Source organism: Panthera leo, chromosome F3, assembly GCF_018350215.1.
Source record: "Panthera leo isolate Ple1 chromosome F3, P.leo_Ple1_pat1.1, whole genome shotgun sequence".
NCBI lineage: Eukaryota > Metazoa > Chordata > Mammalia > Carnivora > Felidae > Panthera > Panthera leo.
Genome location: NC_056696.1, coordinates 45,382,359 through 45,404,120, shown reverse-complemented (window position 1 = coordinate 45,404,120; position 21,762 = coordinate 45,382,359). Strand labels below are relative to the sequence as shown.

At 35.8% G+C, this 21,762-nt stretch overlaps 1 protein-coding gene and 1 long non-coding RNA gene across 4 annotated transcripts in view; one reads left to right on the top strand and one right to left on the bottom strand.

Moving 5' to 3' along the window:
- KCNT2 (potassium sodium-activated channel subfamily T member 2) overlaps nucleotides 1–21,762 on the bottom strand; it is a 359,890-nt gene that overhangs the window by 83,282 nt on the left and 254,846 nt on the right. For all 3 annotated transcript variants that reach the window (XM_042925448.1, XM_042925450.1, XM_042925449.1), the window contains 4 exons: nucleotides 20,951–21,180; nucleotides 12,612–12,825; nucleotides 10,003–10,108; nucleotides 5,495–5,667 (listed from right to left, as the gene is read on the bottom strand). In XM_042925448.1, the coding sequence (XP_042781382.1) occupies nucleotides 5,495–5,667; nucleotides 10,003–10,108; nucleotides 12,612–12,825; nucleotides 20,951–21,180 (723 nt within the window). The remainder of the gene's footprint in view (nucleotides 1–5,494; nucleotides 5,668–10,002; nucleotides 10,109–12,611; nucleotides 12,826–20,950; nucleotides 21,181–21,762) is intronic.
- LOC122211914 lies at nucleotides 1,714–21,342 on the top strand. Its single transcript, XR_006198900.1, has 3 exons — nucleotides 1,714–1,733; nucleotides 20,586–20,645; nucleotides 21,333–21,342. It is a non-coding gene; the product is annotated as an uncharacterized LOC122211914 (long non-coding RNA).

The following is a 21,762-nucleotide window of genomic DNA, read 5'->3' as shown; positions in this document are numbered from 1 at the left end:
AAAGTGAGCACATCATTAATCTGCAACCTAACTGTAATTATATTAAGAAAGATGACTGTTTATGAGTCTAAAACATAATATTCTTACAAAAGCTTTCATTATAAAAATTGCCATTATATGCAAATGTTAATTAGCTACTGATTGTTAGGAGTGAAAAGGTTTGTGGATTTGCATGGATTTGCAAAGTTGAAGATCATTATTTCCCATTTAAGTAATAAATGTGATGGACTTAATTTTTGTATTTCAAATTCAAGAAGTGAATCAATATAGTGAGACAGTTTATTTTGTCAGCATTTCATAATTCTGTTAAGTAGTTTATTCCTTTCTTAAAAATATATAAGTAGTTTCATTTAAGTGCTTAAAATAAATTTCCCTTTATTGTTAATTGGGTTTTCGCCCAAATCCACTCATCAGTTTGAATAGTGACAATGTCATTTTCTTGATTGGTATGGGGGGTAGGGGGACAACTGACATTTCCTGACTGCCTTTCTAAGTGAGATATTTCACTAGTGCTTCATACACACTGTCTTATAAAGTCTCAAAATTAGCTGTTCAGATAAATGTCCTACTCATTTTACACATGAGAAAATTGAGGCTTAGAGATATTTGATAACATGCAAAAGCCTTATCAAGAAGTTAAGTAAGCTTAGACCATATCTCAGATCCATGAGCCCAAAGATTGAATGTCTTTAATAAGGGCTCTGATATATCAGACAATGTATCATTGCTTTTAAAATAAGCTGAAGTTTACTGGACACTATATATGAAAAGAAGATTGATGCACTAAAAGGATTGTAGAAAGAAGATGTAAAAATTTGGGAACATAAGCCTGGATCTTGCACTTCAACTTTGTGTAGCTTTGGGCAATATATTCCAAAGTTTTTGACTCTTGTCTCCATCTCTTTTATGAAATGGTATTATCAGATGACTAGATGACCTTGAAGGTTGTGGTGGTCATCGAAATATTTAAGATCAGCATAGCACAACAAGAGACCAAACAAAACAGATGGCCAACCAATTAGAATCAAGACCAGCTCTAATGAGCCAGTATCAAGGGCAGGATCTTTTCCATTGTGACTGGGTTTCATTAAGTTATCAGATGAGATCCACAAGTCTTTCTATTTGGAAACATTATGAAAACTTATTTTGACATATTATGTTTGGGAATATTATCAATTTAATTTACATCTTAAAATCCCATACTTATGACATCTGTTATTGTTTATTTGTTATATTGAATTAATTGTTTTTTCAACTTAAATAGCCACGTACTGAATACTATTTTCAGCAATACTCATGTGAATTTAAAACAAAGTCAAAACCCACTAAACTAACTAATACTTAAAAAAGTATATACAATTCTTAGCATACATATTCTTATAACATGGAAATATGTTGAAGAAGAAAAGCATCATATTTCTTTGTAACATTGTAGGATAGATTACAAAATACTAGTCATGGCAGAGCAACAAACATTTCATTGTTTGAAAAAAAAAGGATTGCATAAAACTTCCTGGAACATTATTTATTAGTGTTTAGTTTTCGTTTCCTCATTCTTGGCCAAAAGAGCAGAGGACAACAAATAAAAATGTTAGACATCACTTTTGGGAAGGACTCAGGAAGCTAATAAACATTACAGCATGTACTTTCATCATAACACTTTGAAAGAAAAGTCAAACCCTACAAAAGTCATCTAACAAAAAAACATCATGGGAATAATTGGATTCCAAAATGTAAGTTATTAGGAAAGCAAAAAAATTTTAATGCAAAATAATCCAGTTAAAATATATTACTGTTTCTAAAAAGAATTCGCACTGTATTTTTTGCATATGTTAAAAACCTGTAAGTTAAGCAACATCATATAGTTGAAAGAACAATGAAGTATGAATTACATAGAAGGTTCTAATCCTAGAACTAACCTTGGAATAGTCATTTAACTTCTTTGGTCTGTTTTTCCTTGTCTATAAATTAAGAGTACTGTAACCAAGTGACACAAGCTGGTTTATTTAAATGTTATCATTGTAACTTCTAAACTTTGAGATTTTAAGCTGCTTGGTACATCTCTCTGAGGATAAATCATCAGTATACGATATAGATATATTTCTAAGGGGAACAAATGTAAAATAAAAGTGTCCAGTATGATGACTGACAGGCAATAAGTGCTCAACAATTATTACTGTTATGAACAGAGGGTAGAAGTAAAGAATATTGACTTTATTAAAGGATCTCTATGGTCTCATTCAGACAAAATACTCTCTCTAATAAAAGCTGCATCTAGATTTATGTGGAAATACTGACCAGTTTTCCAATAATTAAGAGGAACAGAGTTTTCAGGTTTTTCCATGATTGACCAGATTTAGGAATTAAGACTATAAAAACGACCAATTGTTTTTATAACTCTAAATTACAAATCAATCATTCAACCAATCCATCAGTAATTGGGCATTTTGGCAACTTATTTATTCAGAACTAAACAAAAAGGGACTGATTTAGATATAACCATTCAAAAATCTACATAAGACACACACATGAAGGAACTCTAGACCCTGCCACCTGCTCAATGGGATAATAAGGTAGACACAGGAGGATTAATGATGCTGACATGGGATTACCTAATAAGACTAGATATTAAAACAGAGAAACGTCCATCTCTATTCCATGGAGTAAACACCACTCCAAAATTTAGAGATACGGATTCTTTTGGGAGGTGTAATATCGTGACTTATAAGAAATATATATTTGGACATTCAGATCATCCATGATTCTTGGATCATAGCTCCCAAAACCCTCAGAATTTCCTGAGGAAAGGAGAATGGGAACATTTTTTGTCATAATGTTTGTTCTCTTGTCCTCAGTTCCTATATCACTTCAGAACCATAGATGTACAATGGGTGTCTTGTTATTCATAACAAGCCCCTTTCCATCACAACCAGGTTGATATTAATGAGGTGACTTCTGGGAACCACCTCTTTTGGGGGCTTGTTGTCAGGGGAACAAACCATGAATACAGGGTTGGAACTTTTAGTCCCATACCCTGATTTCTGAGAAGGGAAGAGGGGCTGGAGTTTGAGTTCAACAACAAGTGACCAATGATTTGACCAATTATGCCTACCTATGTAATGACCCCTCCATAAAAACCCAAATGAAGGAGTCTGAGGAACTTTTAGGTTGGTAAACCCATGAACATTTGGCAATAGTGGTGCCTTCAGACAGGGTGTGGACACTCAATGCCCTTTCCCCATACCTTGCCCTATGCATCAACTCCATCTGGCTGTTCCTGAGTTATATCTTTTTATAGTAAACCAGTAATCCAGGAAGTAAACATTTCTTTGAGTTCTATGAGCTGTTCTAGGAAATTAATGGAACTTGAGTAGGGAACTCTGATTTCTAGTCTGTTGGTCAAAAGTATAGCTAAAGGGGCACCTAAATGGCTCAGGCAGTTAAATGTCTGACTCCTGATTTTGGCTCAGGTCATGATCTCATGGTTCGTGGGTTGAAACCCATGTTGGGCTCTGTGCTAACAGTGTGGAGACTGCTTGAGACTGACTCTCTCTCTCTCTCTCTCTCTCTCTCTGTTCCTCCCCCACTTGTGCTCTCTCTCTCTCTCTGTCAAAAAAAAAAAAAACTTAAAAAAAAAAAAAAGAAAGAAATATAGCTATCAACCTGGACTTGTGAGTAGCACCTCAAGTCCAAGGAGGGGGTCACTGGAACCTCCAGTCTATAGCTGGTTGGGCAGAAACACAGATGATAAGCTGAGCTTGTGATTGGCTTCTGAATGGAGGAAGTAATCTTGTAGGACTGAATTCTTAACCTGTGGAACCCTTAACCCAGACAGTAGTGTTAGAATTGACTTGAATTGTAGGACACCCAGCTGGTCTCAGGTATTGCTTGCTGGGGTGTGGGAAACCACCCACCAACACATACACACATTGAAACTGGGTCCAGGAACCCAATTAGATTTACACATTAGAACAAGAAATTTTACCTTGAAATAACGTAAAGCAGGGGAAAGGTCAGTTTTTACCCCTTGCTTTACCACAGGGATACTTCTTTTTCAAGCCTCTTCCTATCTTTCTCTCTGTATTCTGGGGCCTCAGTTGATCCACTTCGATCCAAGCCATACAAGATGAGGATGTTCTAAGGCAATCAATTTGAAAATGCACCTACCTTAAATACTATCTCTAAGGGAACAAACACACCAAAAGCACAAAGAGCCAAAACCTGATGTGTTACAATTCACAGGGCCAAATGAGCATTTCTTGTGTGCCAGTTCAACCAGTCCCTTAGAACTTCCTGCCAAAGAGGTTCTAGAATTAGGGATATATTCAAAGGCCTTGGAGGTGTTTTACAACCACTCCATTGCCATACCCATTCCGCAACCCAACTTCCAACCTCCTAAGATTTGTTTCATTAAGCTTTAATTTCTTCTGACATCAAATCCAAGTTTCTGCTCCCCCATACCTGCCCTAAATTTACCTAATCTTTCCTTGGATGCCAAAGTGATAACAGGAAAGTCACTGAGTCATCATACCTGAAAATTCTTCATCTGAAACCTCTAGAGTGTTCTCAATTTTTAGAGTTATCATTGCAATAATGATGCTAAAAAAGACACATCAATGAGTGTCTTGATATTGGTATATTCAGAATAAACAATGTCACTAAGTCAAAATAGTGGAAAGATATTTCTATTTTGAAAAACTTCTTTTGATAAATTTTAAAGGCAGAACAAGGCAACAGATTTTGGCCTCATTTAGTTTATCCTGAAATTTTGTATCACTTTGGAATTTAAGAGGAGAGTTGGAGGATCCTAAAATATGGTATTGATCTAAGAACCATCTGCCACCAATTTTGAGTCACAGAGAGGAATATCATAATTTTAGGACACAATGGGTTTGACCGTAACATTCAGTGACCCACATTTATATTTGCATAAGGATTGTGAAATGCTTAAGTAGTCTTATCTCACAAGAGTATATCAATCCCACGTTTTCAAAATACATGAACATGGTAAAGCATTAATTATTCATGTTATGGTATAGAATGTATGTTTTAACAGTGGAAGAATCATAATAACTTATAATTATGTATCATACTATCACATAAGAATGGATCATTAATATGCTTAGCTGATAATTAATGGTTCTTTCAAAAGACAAGAAATTTGTCTAGTTTTGGCAGAAATTTTCCAGGCTAGCTGATTAACTTAAAGAAAATAACTGAATTATTTCAATGGCGTCTTTCCCATTGATATTGAGTGATAACAACTTGCAAAATAGTCTTAAATAAGATGCTCAGAGTGCTCCAGTGATGTTTCAAGTAGTATTTGTGAAACATAACCATACTCAGTGATTGTTTTAGCACAAAATATACCTCCCAATGAATCATGTGCCATAATGTATCTGATTTAAAATATTCTAAGCAAATTAAAGTAAATTATTTTTGATATAATGTTAAAAACTCTTTGTCTTGTTTGGGTATTTTAAAATATACTTACGGGTTATCCAATAGCAGTACTATGGGATTAAGTTCTTTCTTTGGTCTATAATATGCCCTGAGAGGAACAATAAAATTATACAATCCATTTCCAGCTGTTTCAGCTGCAACTATAATTAGCTTATTTTTGAATCCATAGGCTTTTGCGTCCTCATAGTAGTTATGCTGGCAACTCTAGAGAAGAAAAATTATACAAAGAAATGCCATTTTTACACTCCACTAAAATTTGGTGAAAAAATTTAGGATATATGGAAAAGTAAAGTTAAGTTAACCTAGTAAATCCCTTATTTTATAAAAAATTTGAAAATAGTTACATTTTTCTATGCCGTTCTCCAGCCTGCTTCAGGAAACAAAGGTGTGCATGCCAAGACAAATGATTGCGGGTGTGTAGCATGATGTAGAGGAAGAAAAAGTCAGCAATATGTGTGCACACATGTTCTACTGGAAACTGAAACTTACTACTAGATGACATCTGGGTATCTATATTTAAAAATTATCATAATGTGTATGGATAGCAAAACATCATGTTATATATACCTTGAATATATGCAATTGTTATTTGTCAATTATATCTCAATAATGCTGGGAAAAATCTACTTCTGACTTTCATTGCCAGAAATAGCATAATTAAATAACCTTTGAACATTCCAAGTACTGAATATCTAAAGGGACGAATATGGAAAAAGCATTTTCTTTGTTGTTAAAAAACAAAAAAGCAAAACAAAACAAAACAAAATCCTTAATTATATAACTGTATATCTGAGCTGTCGAGATAATGATAGAAATACACAAAAGTACAATTCTACTACTGGTAATAACAACAAAAACAATAGCAATACTTTATCAAAACTCATTGTTGCCCTCAGGGTATTTTGCTATTTTCTAGGGGGCTGGTACTTAATAGACATAGCAGTATTAAACCAAGGTTCTTTTAAACTAAATTATCTGCATGGAGAACTCCTTTAGTGTTCTGCTTTTTCATCTATCTATGTCTCTATGTGAGTTTGTTTATTTGGGTTGAGATTAGTTGATTCTCTGTTGGTTCATCACCAATTCTGGAATATTCTCTACCTTCATTCTTTAATAAAAAATTACAAAATGCTGTTGGGAACAAGGCACCATGAGTCAACAGAAACAATAAATGATAGAATTAGACTCACAAAGACTACAAATTATTGATGTTATTAGATTCAGAATATAAAACGAACACGATTACTGTATTTAAAGAAATAAAAGAGAACATTTAAAGTATGAACAAATAAGAAGAGATTATTTAAAATACTCAGTTAGATGTTAAGAGAAATGCATATATTTGGGGCACCTGGGTGGCTCAGTTGGTTAAGCCTCTGACTTCGGCCTAGGCATGATCTCACCATTCCCTAGTTTGAGCCCCACATTGGACTCTGTGCTGACAGCTCAGAGCCTTGAACTTGTTTCAGATTCTGTGTCTCCCTCTCTCCCTGCCCCTCCCCAACTCATGCTCTCTCTCTCCCAAAAATAAAATAAACATTAAAAAAAAGTTAAGAAATGCATATATTCTCTTTTAGAACTAAAAAGTATATTAATTAAAAATAAAAACTCAAAAGCTGGGTAATATTACACATTTGATGCATATGAATGGGGTCAACTGCAGGGCAGAGTTGAAGTAACTACTCAGAATGTGAGAAGGAAAGAGATATAAAGTAGTAAGAAAAAATGAAGATATTTGGAAAACAGTGTGACAGTGTCTAACATACATTTAAACAAGATGCCTGAAAATGAAATTATCAGAAAGAAGCCCTATTCAAGTAAATACTGACTGAGGATTTTCTAGCATTAATGAAATACTCAAAACTTCAGTCAAATAATAAATAAAAATCCAGCTTCATATGCATGGTAATAAAAGTGCAGAACAACCAAGGCAATGACAAGATCTTAAAACCAGCCAAACAGAAAACAGAGACTCTCCACAGGGAATAGGAACTAGGATGATGGCCACTTCTCAAAAGCAACATGGAGCCCATAAGGCAGTAAATAAAATCCCAATGTGCTTAAAGGAAAAAGAAAACTCATAGCTTGGAATTGGACACCCAACAAAACTATCTTTTAAGATTAAGAATATTTGTAGGGAAACTGAAATTGACAGAATTTAACACTGATAGGACCTTAGTAAGAGAATTTCTAAAAGCTATAATCTAGGAAGTAGAAAAATGAATCCAGAAGGAAGGTTTAAGGTATAAAAAAGAATGGAGAAAGGGGAAATTGTTTTAAAAAGGAGGGAGCAATAAGCCTTCATTGGAAGTATGATTGAAGATTTACTAATATAAGTAGGATCTGCAACCATATGAAGGAATGAGGTCACTCACAAAGAGGTCGTGGAAAGGGAAGAGTGACAGGTGATGTTGAGACTATTAAGAACTTGAAGATTTATGAGGTAAAATGAGAAAAAAAAGAACTAATTTAGGAGTAGCTCAATTAGCGACACCTGGGTGGCTCAGTCAGTTAAGTGTCCGACTTCAGCTCAGGTCATGATCTCACGGTTTGTGCGTTCAAGCCCTGTGTCCAGCTGTGTGCTGAGAGTTTGGAGCCTGGAGTCTGCTTTGAATTCTGTCTCCCTCTCTCTCTCTGCCCCTCACCCACTCGTGCTCTGTCTCTCTCTCTCAAAAATAAATAAACATCAAAAAAAATTTTTTTTAAGAAGAAGTAGCTCAATTAATAAGAAAACAAAAAGGAGAAAACAAGGAATTTAGTGTTGATAAACCTTGATCAGGAACCAGCTTGTTGATGCTGATGCAGAATGAACTGGGCAACATAATCCCCACTCACACTTCACAGATGCAGTAGGATTGGCTGCCCAACCCCATCTCCTAATTACAAAGTAGGCATTCCTTTATGGAGCAGACCGCCACCTCCAGCCAGCCTAATGCTAAATAAATATATGATACTACCAGATGTCACAGCTAGTCAGCAACATTCAGAAACTTTGCCTTCTCTATATGGTAGAGAGACAGTTCAGTCTTTAGTTTTAAAGGACCCTCTATTGTTCATCAATCTGTATCTCTGAAAGCTTAACTTTTCAGTTATATCAGTTGTCCTGCTTGGGGATAAATCATTTCCCCTCTTTGGTCTCCCAGTACGTTTTTTCTCTTGAACTGTGTGTTAAAAACTAAAATGGTACAAGAAGTGAATCCAGGTTTTGTGGGGCCTAAAGCTTCTGTTTCTTGGGGAATGTTCTTTAAGGAAAATAACACAAATATCATAAACTAAAAAAATTAGTCACAGGTTCTTAGAAAGGGTCGATACAGGTGAAGAGTCCTGAAGCTTAAGATTTATTACTGTTACCAAAAATACACAGAGAGTACTATCAAATACTGCACACGGTAAATTAAAACAAGAACAAAAGAAAAAGGCGTTGAGAGATGGAACTGTCCATCTTAATGGACCCAGATGAATATTTGGAAGCAATGACAAAGATTTACAAAAAAAAGCTTCAGAATGATAAAGGCAGAAATTTTCTAATGTTCTGCTAATCTTCCTCAAGAATGACAGTAATAGCCAAGACTCATGATGTTTATTACACAAAAAAGTAATAGTAGCAAGAATACTAACAGAATGCATTAAGTGCCTAGTCATTTATTAACTTCCAGGCACTATGTTAAAAGCATTCTACACACACTAAGTTATAGAATTCTCAAAAGAACCCGATGAGGCTCATATTAAAATTACAAACATTTTGCAGATGTGGAAACTGAAATTTAATGGTGAAGTTATTTGCCCAAATTCCAAAGCCTGTAAGCAGATTTTAACACCCATTAACTCCAAAATTTACAGTAAAATTCCTGGTTAGAATTAGTGGCATTTTAATTTCTAGGAGGTGGAGGGGCAGTTGAGAATCTTCTTTTTATCTGCTTTCTTATTCATCAAGAGAACAAGCTCTTATACAGGTCATGCCAATTGGCCATATCATGAAAGAGATTTAAAAATGCTCGCCTTCTTGGAATCTTTCTGTTTTGAATGGTTTCTTTGGAACATCCAGACAGGAACCAAGAACTATAGTAAAATCTTTAGGAAAGGAGATATTAACCACGACACAGATATTAGCTTTCAGTCTAATCAATAATGAACCTTTGTGGCTAACACATAGATCAGCTAATTTTACCATGTAAGCAATCGCACATTAAGTTTTGAGGCAAAAATACCTGGCAAAATAAATAGTGCCCATTTGGCCAAAGTAATTTTGAGAGACTTTGGATGTGGAAAATTCATAACTTTGAGATTTTGGCACCTTTGTTTTTTCCTTAACAAGATGACTGGCTGAATCATTGGGTATTTTAGTAGAAGAGTAGAGTTTTTGGGTAATCTTCAGTTCAGTTAAGAAAGTACAATTCACCATTTTATGTATTACATTTACATTTGAAAAGATAATGCTCTTTAAACATATTTTAGTCAAAAGATTATACAAAATTATTTAAATATATGTAATTACAAAATGCCATAATTTCAGTTTTGGAGAAAATAACAATTACTTACCTTGTCTAGTCTTAAGCAGCAAAATGGCACTTTTTCATGAAGGAGATGACAAAAAGTGGGTGAACTTCCTATATATGGAGAGTAAGGTGGGTAGCCTTTAGCATATCTGTAAAATAATATGAAATATTTGAATTGCCTTGAACAAAACACACAAAGCTGGACCATTAAGTTATAGCCATACCCCTCGATTTTCATAAAGTTAGATGCAACTCTTTTTGTTGCAATTACGTTTTGATAAAGAAAGGATTTATAATAAGGATAAGCAAACCAGGACCCATGGACCATGTCTGGCCCATCAGCTAGTTTTGTGAATTAAAAGTGTTTTGTTTTGTTTTTTATTTTAAAGGATTGGAAAAAGCTTTAAAAAATAAATGGTTGAAAAAAGACAAAAGAATAATATTTCATGTCACATAAAATATTATGAAATTAAAACGTAAGTATCCACAAGTAACGTTTCTTTAGGACACAGCCATACTCATTCATTTTATGTATTGTCAATGGGTGCTTTCATGTGTCAAAAATAGCTGGGTGTGTACAGCCAGATAGGGCCCATAAAGTCTAAAATATTTACTAGCTGGTTCCTGTACAAAAAGTTTGCCAATCCTCGGTTTAAAAATTTAGATAGACTTTTTAAAATATGACCATTATTTTTTATAAAACACATTTAAAGCAAAAGGACTTATTTTCTAAAAAAAAATTTTTAACGTTTATTCATTTTTGAGAGACAGACAGAACGTGAGTGGGGGAAGGGCAGAGAGAGAGGGAGACACAGAACTGGAAGCAGGCTCCAGGTCCCAAGCTGTCAGCACAGAGCCTGATGCGGGTTTTGAACCCACGAACCATGAGATCATGACCTGAGCCAAAGTCAGGCGCTTAACCGACTAAGCCACCCAGGCGCCCCTAAAGCAAAATGACTTATTATGATTTACTTCATCAATACTCATTAGTCCTGGATGCATAATCACAAAGGAGTAAACAGTTGATTTAATCACTCAAACATTCACCAAAAACAATATTGTTGGAATCTTCCTTAAAATATTATCAAAAACATTCATTTGTTTGCTGACTTCATGAAAATAGCCACTTGTACATCACGGCTGTACTGATTTTCAAAATAAAACTATCAAAAAGTAGCAGCAGCAGAAAAAAGAACTATTTATTTATTAAGAAATAAAATTTAGTAGAGGCAAAATCCCTTTATCCAATATGAAAACTGTTTTCTCAGTAAAAATTTACCTTCTAAACCAAATTTCAAACCTAGTTTAAACTGTTTTCCAGACATTATTAGCTAGGAGGGTAAAAAGGTGCCCATTTTGCAAATTTAGAACCTGATAATCTCCACTTTTACTTCATCATCTTTTTCCGTTTTCTAAAAATAAAAAAATTCGACCTCTCAAACTTTTCAAAAGCACATGCAAGGAAAGAATTTCAATCACAGCACACAAAGTAATTTCTAGGAAAATCCTGGCACTCAAACCTCCTTGTTCCCATCAAATATTTCATAACTATATTTAAGTACTATTGATTTCTTGGAGAGTGCATTGTGTTCTGTAGGCACATCAAACTTCCCTGTAATAAATTTTTTTAAAGTGTAAATGATTAAAAGAAGGATTTTTTTAAGTTTCAATTGTATTTCAGGCTATTTTAGTTCAATTCGACATTAACATCAATGTTAATTGAACATCTATTGTATGAAAGATATCAGGAGCAGTATGTGAATGGTGTTACCATTGACACTACTACTAGCCCTGCTATACCTCCTAGTAATTATTACTCATTGAATGCTTAATCTGCACAAAGCATTGTCATAAGCACTTCTCCATTATCTCAATTAAACTTCATATGAACATCATGAAGCTGCAATTATACTCACTTTATAGATATAGGCACTGTGATTCAGATTGTTTAATCAAAGTCATTTGTACATAACCAGTATAAGGTGGAACTGCCATGAGAAACAAATTCTTTCAGACTCCATAGTCAAGACTGTTGACCACTGTGCTTTCCTCAAGAAATAGCAATATAATATGTGATGAAGACAAGTAAACAAACCCTACTGAAGGCTAAAATGTGACTAATAGCATGTACATTGGCCCTATGTGTTATGGAAGCACAGTAAAGAGCACAAGTACATCCTTTATCCATGCATTCAAAATATTATTGACGTATATCATATGCAAAAGACTGCTGAAATGCTAAGATTTGGAAGGGAAGCTTAATGGAAGAAAGCTCCATTACATGTCATTTAATAACTGAACTTCAATATCGACATGGAAGGATATAAAGTTTAGAGAGTACAATATAATTAACAAAAACATACAATCATGAAAATGCATCTTATAGCATGAAAATACCGATTTATGTATTTTCTTCTTTGAGGATAACAGATAATTGAGAGAACATGGAGCCTGGAAATATATGTTGAAGCCAGAAATTTGACGTCTTAAAATATTTTCTATTTTTATATAACAGAGATATTGGCTAGTAGGAAGGATGTTTTGGTAGAAGTATGTAGAATTGATTCTAAGATGTCCAAAAGGTAAGGACATTAATGTCTCATAGTAGCACAAATCCCAGTAAATCTTACAATTTAGACTATCTAAACATACTCTAAGTTGGAAGAAATTTCTTCATCTGGTGTAGTTTCATCTTCTGATTGGTCACTTAGAAGATCACATGTTTGAATAGATGATGTATCTGCAACCTCTAAAACGGGGGCAATGCTAGGTCTTCGGATTTCTTTGCTTCCCTCTGTAGGAAGAGACAGGGTGGGGCCGCTTGTTGATCTACAGCTTGTGTCTTGCAAGTCTATAGCCACCGTACCTGCAACAATGAAACATAAAAATCCATCAAAACATTTGCCATCTGTATGAGAATCAACCATTTAATGATAAAAATACAACCAGTATAACCAGGGAACATATTATTGTTTATCCCTTAATCTCAAAGTTATTTCTTTCTCACGTGGGCATTTCTTACCTACATGGATTAAAAAAAAATTGTGCATTTGTGCAGAAGTGTATTTGCTGAGTCTAGCTCTATTGCACAAAACATAAGACTTGTGACATCCTGAAATATTTAGGAATTTAAAGTGAAAAAAATACCTTGTTTCAATTTACATTTATTTAAAATTAATAAAAAGAATTTTTATCCTTTGCAATATTGTGTATTTCTCATTATATCTTTCCCCTCATTTTGTTATTATTCTCTTGTTGATTTGTAACCACTTTTTTATATTGGAACCATTAATATTTTATATTTATTCAACAAATATTTATTGAGTAATCACCGCATGGCAAGCACCTAACCTAGGCACTTTGGATATGCAGGGAGTGAGACAATGTTTCCACATATAACTATTTATCTTTAAAATAACCAAGTAGACAAATAAATGGGGGAAAAAACTCTTTTAGATAATGATAAATACCATGCAGAACATAAAACAAATGATGTGAAAAAGAACAGTGGGGTTGGGAGCAGGAGGATGTATGAACTTTTCACCAGGTGGTAAGGAAGGTTACTCTGAAGTCATGACTTTTGATTTTTTTTTTAATTTTTTTTTAACATTTATTTATTTTTGAGACAGAGAGAGACAGAGCATGAATGGGGGAGGGTCAGAGAGAGGGAGACACAGAATCTGAAACAGGCTCCAGGCTCTGAGCTGTCAGCACAGAGCCTGACGCGGGACTTGAACTCAGGGACCGCGAGATCATGACCTGAGCTGAAGTTGGACGCTTAACCGACTGAACCACCCAGGTGCCCCATGACTTTTGATTTTTGACGGGAAAGACAATAGTGACAAGAGTGAGTGCAAATGCAGGAGCTGTGGAAATACCCTGAGACAGCAGGAACAGCAAACCCAAATAGCTTAAGGCTTTTGAATACTTGAGGTACTCAACAGTAAACAGAAGAAAGGAATTCCTTTGGGACTTTTTGTATTGGAATTTTGAAATCAATTGAAACACCAATTTGTGGAAAGTTGACGTCTCTACCCTTCTGAAGAAAATAATACAATCTACCTGATAGATGCCATCATGTTTGACTACCACTCACTTCATGTATGCACCCAGTGATACCTCGTCATCTTTCTAAAAGCCCTTAGACCTCACTTTGTCCCATCTGAATCATCTATTAAAACACTCTCCACTTCTCTCAAACCTGACCTTGCCGCCTCCTTTACTATCTCAGCAGGCATTTTTAAAGGGGAAATAAAACTAATGGATTTTAGCATCGCTTTCCTTGTACCATGGAAAGAGAGGTCAGCAACTGATTTCTAAAACCTCTGAGGCAACTACAAGTCTTCACAGAAAGACAGATGAACAGAATGTTTTTGAGGGTGAGGGTTGGTAGCACAAGTCTAGTGAGAATATTTGAGAATTCCTCAAAATTCAAATAAATTCTGGGGGTCAAGTTTCATAGACTGGTACCTCTTCATATGCACATACTCAGATTAAAGGGACGGGAAGCCTAGTGTGTCTGTAGTCAGTGGGGAAGCCTTTGTGTGAGGGGCATATATGAACATATTTAGAACTGCTGTTTCTGAGAAAGAGATGTGGCTACCAGCACTCAGCGATTCCAATATCAGAGCGAAGGTAAAGGTGGTTGCCATCAGAAACTATACACTCGCCCAAAATTTTAGCATCATAAATAAGGACTAATGAGTTATAACTCATTCTCTTTGGGGGAGGGGTGAATAGGGACCCTAGAGAAAATGAGATTAAATTTTCTATTAAGTCTGGAATTGATTAAAAATTAAATTTTATATATTTGACTTACAAAAATAAAGAAAAGCAATACATGATTTATATCCTAAGATTCTGAGTTAAAATTCATATGTATAGGGGCAGCTGGGTGGCTCAGTCGGTTAAGCGTCTGACTTAGGCTCAGGTCATGATCTTGGGGTCTGTGAGTTTGAACCCCACATCGGGCTCTGTGCTGACAGCTCAGAGCTTGGAGCCTGCTTTGGATCGTGTCTCCTTCTCTCTCTGCACACTCCCCTGCTCGCACTCTGTCTCTCCCTCTCTCTCTCAAAAATAAATAAACATTAAAACATTAAAATAAAATCATATGTATATTATTTATCCTCTGCAGATAACCACAGTGCCATATTCAGGGAGAAAACAGAACTTAATGTAGAAAAAACCCTTCAATTCCCTGACTTTAAACAAACATGAAAATTTCACCAAACTTTTATTCCTTTATTTCTGCTTAGAAGCAAACAAACATACCTCCATTTACATAAAGCTCATCCCTACTCTTCTTGGGGGAATTAAATCCCCTCCTGCTTCCTAAGGAATCATGATCTTTTAACTCCATTCTCCAAATATATTTGACTCCACATAACCCCAACTACCGCTTTATCATTTTCTTGCCCAACATAGGGAAATTTGGTCACTTCCTGATTATTCTGCCAACACGGACACCTGGCACCAAACTGGGCCTGAGGGATACGATCCTGAGAAAGAATCTAGCAGGGAAGACGCAATTTAGAAAGTAGTTTCAATTACAGAAACAAGCTGTTCTTGGAACATTTCCTTTCCTTAACAAACCTGGCTCTTCCCTAACATTTTCCCGTCACCCCTTTAAAACGGTGGGTTGGGGGTAGATAAATACCCTCAGTGCTGTCACTGTCTCTTTTAAACCATTTTCCTTTTATCCTTTAGAAAATACCAGCTTTGTATCCCATACCTTCAAGATTCTACCACCGCTATCTTTCATGGCTTTGTTTGGTAACTAATACTATGCCATTCTACTTATTTCTTAAAGATTCTAGTCCGTTTCTCCAATACTATTGCATTCATAACAAAGAACCAAAGAAATTGGCTGGCTTAAGAAACAGAAATTTATTGCCTCATAGTTTTGGAGGGTAGACATCCAAAATCCAAGTGTTCGAAGGACTGGTTTTTTTCTGAGGGCTGTGAGGGAATGATCTGTTCCAGGTCTCACTTCTTGGCTAGTAGATGGCCATCTTCTCCCTATGTCTCCTCCCACTGTCTTCCTTTGATGTGTCTCTGTGTCCTAATTTCCCCTTCTTATAAAGACACCAGTCACAGTGGATTTGGGCCCACCCTAATGATCTCATTTTACCTTGATCACCTCTGTAAAGACCTTAGCTCCAATAAAGATCACATTCTGAGTTACGGGGGGGTGGGGGGGGTGCGGTTAGGATTTCAACATATGAATTTTGGTGGACACAATCCAGTTCATAACACTTTTCCTGCCTCATTCAGTGTGTTAAATATGCAGGTAAATAAACCTTCCCACATCCAAAATCTCACTTCCTTGAATTTACTAAAGAAATCACTTTTCACCTTATCTTACCCCCTCACTTCCACATTCACTCTTTAGATTTTATTATAACCAATTACAACAGTGCTCCCTTTACTCATTTCCTGCATTCACCCTCTGACCACCACTATTTCCTATCTTTTTAGGTCACTTTTATTTGTGTCTCAACTTCAGCTACGGTTTCACTCCACTGGAACTTCAACTGTATTTATGATACCAAATTTGAATTGTCTCCCTTACTCCTTTCATGTTCTGTCTTCTCTTCTTACCCACCTTAGGCTCCATATTTAAGCAGTATGATTATTTGCTAGCAAACACTCTTGGCTCCCTTGTCACATTTTTGCTCCCCTATTCTCCTGGCAAAAGCAAATCCTGTTTAAAATCAACTCTCTAACTAACCGATACCTGCATCAGTGCAAATGAATATGCTTGGATAGTTTAGTTCCTGCATTAGTCCGTCCAGTACAATGTCTGTCCTCATTCTTAGCAAGTTCTTTATGCATGTAGATAGATTTATATTTCATTACACATGAAGATGATCCTTCCAATACTCTAAACTTAGTTCCTTGTCCCTTCATCCACTAATGGCCTTTTCTTCCACCATTCTTTAACGATTCACTCTCACAGTCATACCCTAAATCTGACAGTTACTATTTAGTACATGTAAACTCTATTTCTGGCCTCTCATTCTCTGATATGTACCTTCACCTCTTCTCCTTCCACCTCTACCCTTTTTAATTCCCAGTGGAATTATAATCTTTGAATCCACTACCTTTTCAGTTTCCTTCAACCAAAGATGGCTTTTCATTTCCTTAGCTAAATTAAGTTCCACAGTCTATCATTATGTTCATTCTCTTAAATATATTCCCAATTGCCTTGCCCTCCTCACTTCCTTGTATATCCACCATGACTACAAAGTCATTCTTTGGGGGCGCCTGGGTGGCTCAGTCGGTTGAGCGTCCGACTTCGGCTCAGGTCATGATCTCACGGTCTGTGAGTTCGAGCCCCGCGTCAGGCTCTGTGCTGACAGTTCAGAGCCTGGAGCCTGTTTCAGATTCTGTGTCTCCCTCTCTCTCTGCCCCTCCCCTGTTCACGCTCTGTCTCTCTCTGTCTCAAAAATAAATAAACGTTAAAAAAAATTTAAAAAAAAAAAGTCATTTCTTGGCATCCCTTTGCAGCAAAACTTTTTGAGAGACACTGGACCTAGCGTATCTAATTTGTCTTCTACCATTCTGTCATGAACCCCTCCGATCTGCCGTTTTCCGCTACCACTCCAATGAAAGAGCAACGGTCACCATTTTGTTACATTCAATTGCCAGTTCTCAATTCTGATGTTATTTGTACTATTGGTGGCAGTAGACATGGCTGATCACTCCAGTATCTTGACACACTTGATTCATTTGGATTCTAAGACCACACACTCACCAGGCTTTCCTACTACCTTGCCAATGGCCCCTTCTTGGTCTCTTGCTGGTTTCTTTTCATCTCCCTGATATTTAATGTTGATATCCTGCAGGATTTACTCTTTGTTTTTATCCCTTTTCTGTCCATACTTATTTCATCAATGATCTTGTTCAGTCTCATGCCTTTAAATATAATACATAAGCTCACGAACCCCAAATTTACCTTTTCGGTATACAACTCTTTCCTAAACTCTAGACTTTTATGTCTAACTTCCTATGTGACTTCTTTTCCTCAATGTCAAACAAACATTTGAAGTTCAGTGTGACCCAAACTGAACTTTTTACCCGCCCCACCCCCCACCCCACGACCCCAGCCAAACCTGCACTCCCCCAAGCCTTCTCTATCTCAATAGACAGCCATTCCCTTTTTCCAGTTGCTTAAACCGAAAACCTTGGAGTTCTTCACAGTTTTCTTTTCTCAGTTTATTTACAATCATCAGCAAACCCTAATTATTCTATCTTCAAAGTTTACCCAGAATTTTCTCCTTCTTACTATTTCCACTTGATAATACTCTGATCCTTTGGCCAAACCAAGAATCTCAATAGCAGCCAAAGTGTTTGTATTAAAACATAGGTTAGCATAGATGAGGTCATGCCATTGCTCTGCTTAAAACTTTCAATGAATCCTCCTTCACTCAGAGTAGAAACAATAATCTTTAATTTGACTTTAAAAGCCCCAACACAATTTGTCTTATTTTACGTCTTCTACCCATTCTCCTATACCCCACTATCCCTCACTGTGTTTGAGTCACAAGAACCTTTTTACTGGTCCCAGACTGCCCAGTTAGGCTCCCAGTGGGGACTTGATCTTCCTCCAGATATGCACAGAGCTAATTCCCTCATTTTCTTCAAGTATTTTCTCAAATGTCACCTTTTCAATAAGGCCCAATAACCACCTCATTTAAAAATCCAGTCTCTCCAGAATTCATAGACTTTTTTTTACTAGCTCTGTTTCCCTCTTTCTTTTTTCTTATTACTCATCACTTTCTAACACACTAAATAATTTATTTTTTATGTGCTATTTATTGCCAGTCTTCCCTGTGATTGAATGCAAGCTCTGGGAGGTAGGGATCTTTGTCTATTTGTTTACTAATTTATCATAAATACTTATAAGAGTTTCCAGCACATACTAGGTACTCCATAAGTAATTGTGAATAATGGAAAGATAATGAGTAGGACTACTGTAGAAGAAAGATAATATGCTATGTCAATGACAAACAGGGTTACCTAATACAGTCCAAGTAGAGCCATGGAATATGTCTCAGAAAGACTGATATTGAGACTGAGATACAAAGGATTAGAAGTTGTTACCAGGGCAAAGTTGGAGGCTGGGAAGTAGATCCTGTCAAAAGAAGCTTCATGTGCGAAGGTCTACCGGTCAGAAACCATTAGTGAAGATTGAAAGGAATTTAGTATGATTGGGACTTAGGAGTGCAATTAAAGGGATGATAAAATACAGGACTAGAAAATTAAGATGGAATCATTAAAAAAATTTATAAGTAAAGTGACTGTGCAATTTATCTTCTTAAGAATCAAGAATTCAATAATTACACCCGGGACAATGTATATAAACTGGAACTGTCCTGGGGAAACTGGGATTGACTCATGAGAATAAGAGATTTTGGTCATCCAAATTATAAGCCATGTGATATTATAAAATTTAGATTTCTTTTTCCCATTGACCAATAAGAAGCAATTCAAATGATTTATGTGGGACAATGACACTATCAAAATTATGTAAAAATTATTACTCTGGTTTCAAGGTGGAGAAGAATGCAAGACAGCACCAAGGCATGGAGAGAAGGTTGTGGGGACTGACCCTGCAGTTGAGGGGAAAGATGATGGAGACTGAGACCATGACCATACAGACAACGCACAAAGAGAGAAGGGAATGACTCTCGGAGTTACTCAATGATCAGATTTAATAGAATTGGGTGAATTCTGAGATATGAGAGGAGAGAAAGAGTGAAAAGTCAGAATTGTGACTTTATAAATTATAATGTGTCATCTGTTCTTTAGCCAAAAAATAGAGGAGGAAGATGGTTTTGCATGATGGCAGAAAGATTGGTTCAATTTGAATATGCTGTGCTAGTTTTTCCTGTGAGGCATCCAGACAGAAATAACCAGTACACCGTTGAATATGTTGTTGTGAAGAGAAATTTAAGTTAATGATTTACATGAAAGAATCATCAATTTTTGGCAGGCAAATCAATCTATAGGAACAGATGGGACTATTTAGGGAAAATGAATGTACACGATACAGAGAAAAAGCACTAGAGTGTTTCAGGAAGAACATGGTCAAAACTGTCCCATGCTGTGAAGATGCTCAATGAATTTAGTGACAAACAGAAGAGTGGTGACTTTGTCAGAGTAGTGATATAAGGACTGCAGATTTCAGACTGAACTGGGTAGAGCATGAAGGAACAACAAGCCAGCAACTGAAGACAACTCTTTCAAGGAATTTACCTGTGAAGATGTCATTCCAAGAGATTCAGGGGTGTGTGTGTGTGTGTGTTTATGAAGAGAGAGACACACAGAGACAGAGACAGAGAAAAAAACAAAGGAAGGAGAAATGAGCCAATGATTTTGAAAAAAAATAAAGTTAGGTAATGAGGATGAATCAAAACACAGGTGAGGTTCCAGAAGAGGTAAAAGAGATGGGTCCACTATATAAGTCATGACATTCCTATTAAAATGTTAAATGTTAAAAGAAAGGACACATTTCCTTGTGACAAAAACTGAATGTTTGTGGGCTTGTAGGTAGTTTGGTGGCAAATTTTAAAGGAAATTCTTATTTTTCTGGATCTATTTCCTTTTTTTTTTAACTTCTAGGTTATAAAACCTAACTTCAATCCTGAGATGGAGGATGGAAGAAGAGTTTTGAGAAAAATGGTGAATATCTGAAATAGCCTCTGTTGATAACTGGATACAGAACTTACAAAAGAAAGACACAAGTGTTGGGTATTCACATTATAATCAAAAATATGAAACAATTGTTGGCAATTTTGAATTAGCTACATTTCTTACCAGTTTAACAGCTTAGAAACTTTGTTCTGTATATGCAGCTACACCAAATTTATAATATACACAAGTAGTTTCTAAATTTGATGTTGAAATTTTAACAAACATTGGAGTATATTTATTATGCTTTTTTAAAGAAAGAAACTAATGATATTTTCAAATTTATTTATACTTACCCATGCTGGCAATTATGCTATGTACAGGTAATCGAGAAGGTCCGTGATAAAATGACCTTGATACATTGCTTTTTTTCTGATGGTCTTGGTTTTTAAATGCTGAATTCTCTTCTTTGGTAATATTAATATAAAAACATGTATCTGTAGCATTCATAATACATCGAGGACCTGGATTCAGCAAAATGTTTTTATTATCCTCCCTCCGAACACCAATCAAGCAGACGCCAAACCTTAATTTAAAATAAATAAATAAAAGTTTAAGAATTGTGATTCAGCAAGCTCTTAGTTTTTGTTTGTTTTTAAGTTTTCATATTAGCAAACTGTTATAAGGCAGAGGAAAATTAAAACCCAAATCAAAGCCTTTTACTTATTTTTGACACAGAAAGAGACAGAGCATGAGCTAGGGAAAAGCAGAAGAGAGAGGGAGACACAGAATCTGAAGCAGGCTCCCGGCTCTGAGCTGTCAGCACAGAACCCGACATGGAGCTCGAACCCACAAACTGTGAGATCATGACCTAAGCTGAAGTCGGACGCTTAACCAACTGAGCCACCCAGGCGCTCCAGCAAATCAAAGCCTTTTAAAGCGTTTTGAAAAGATCCTAAAAGTTCAAGACTCAAGATTCTCAAGACTTTCCTATTTTCACAGGAGAAGAAACTATGTCCTTAGTGTGTTGTGAAATCAATTTAGTTGATTATAACATATATATGTATGTATGTATATGTTCACCTAAATAAAGCAGAAGAGAATAAAAGATAATAGAAAACATCAGCATGTATATCATTAGGAAGGGTAAGAATTTTTTTTATAAAGT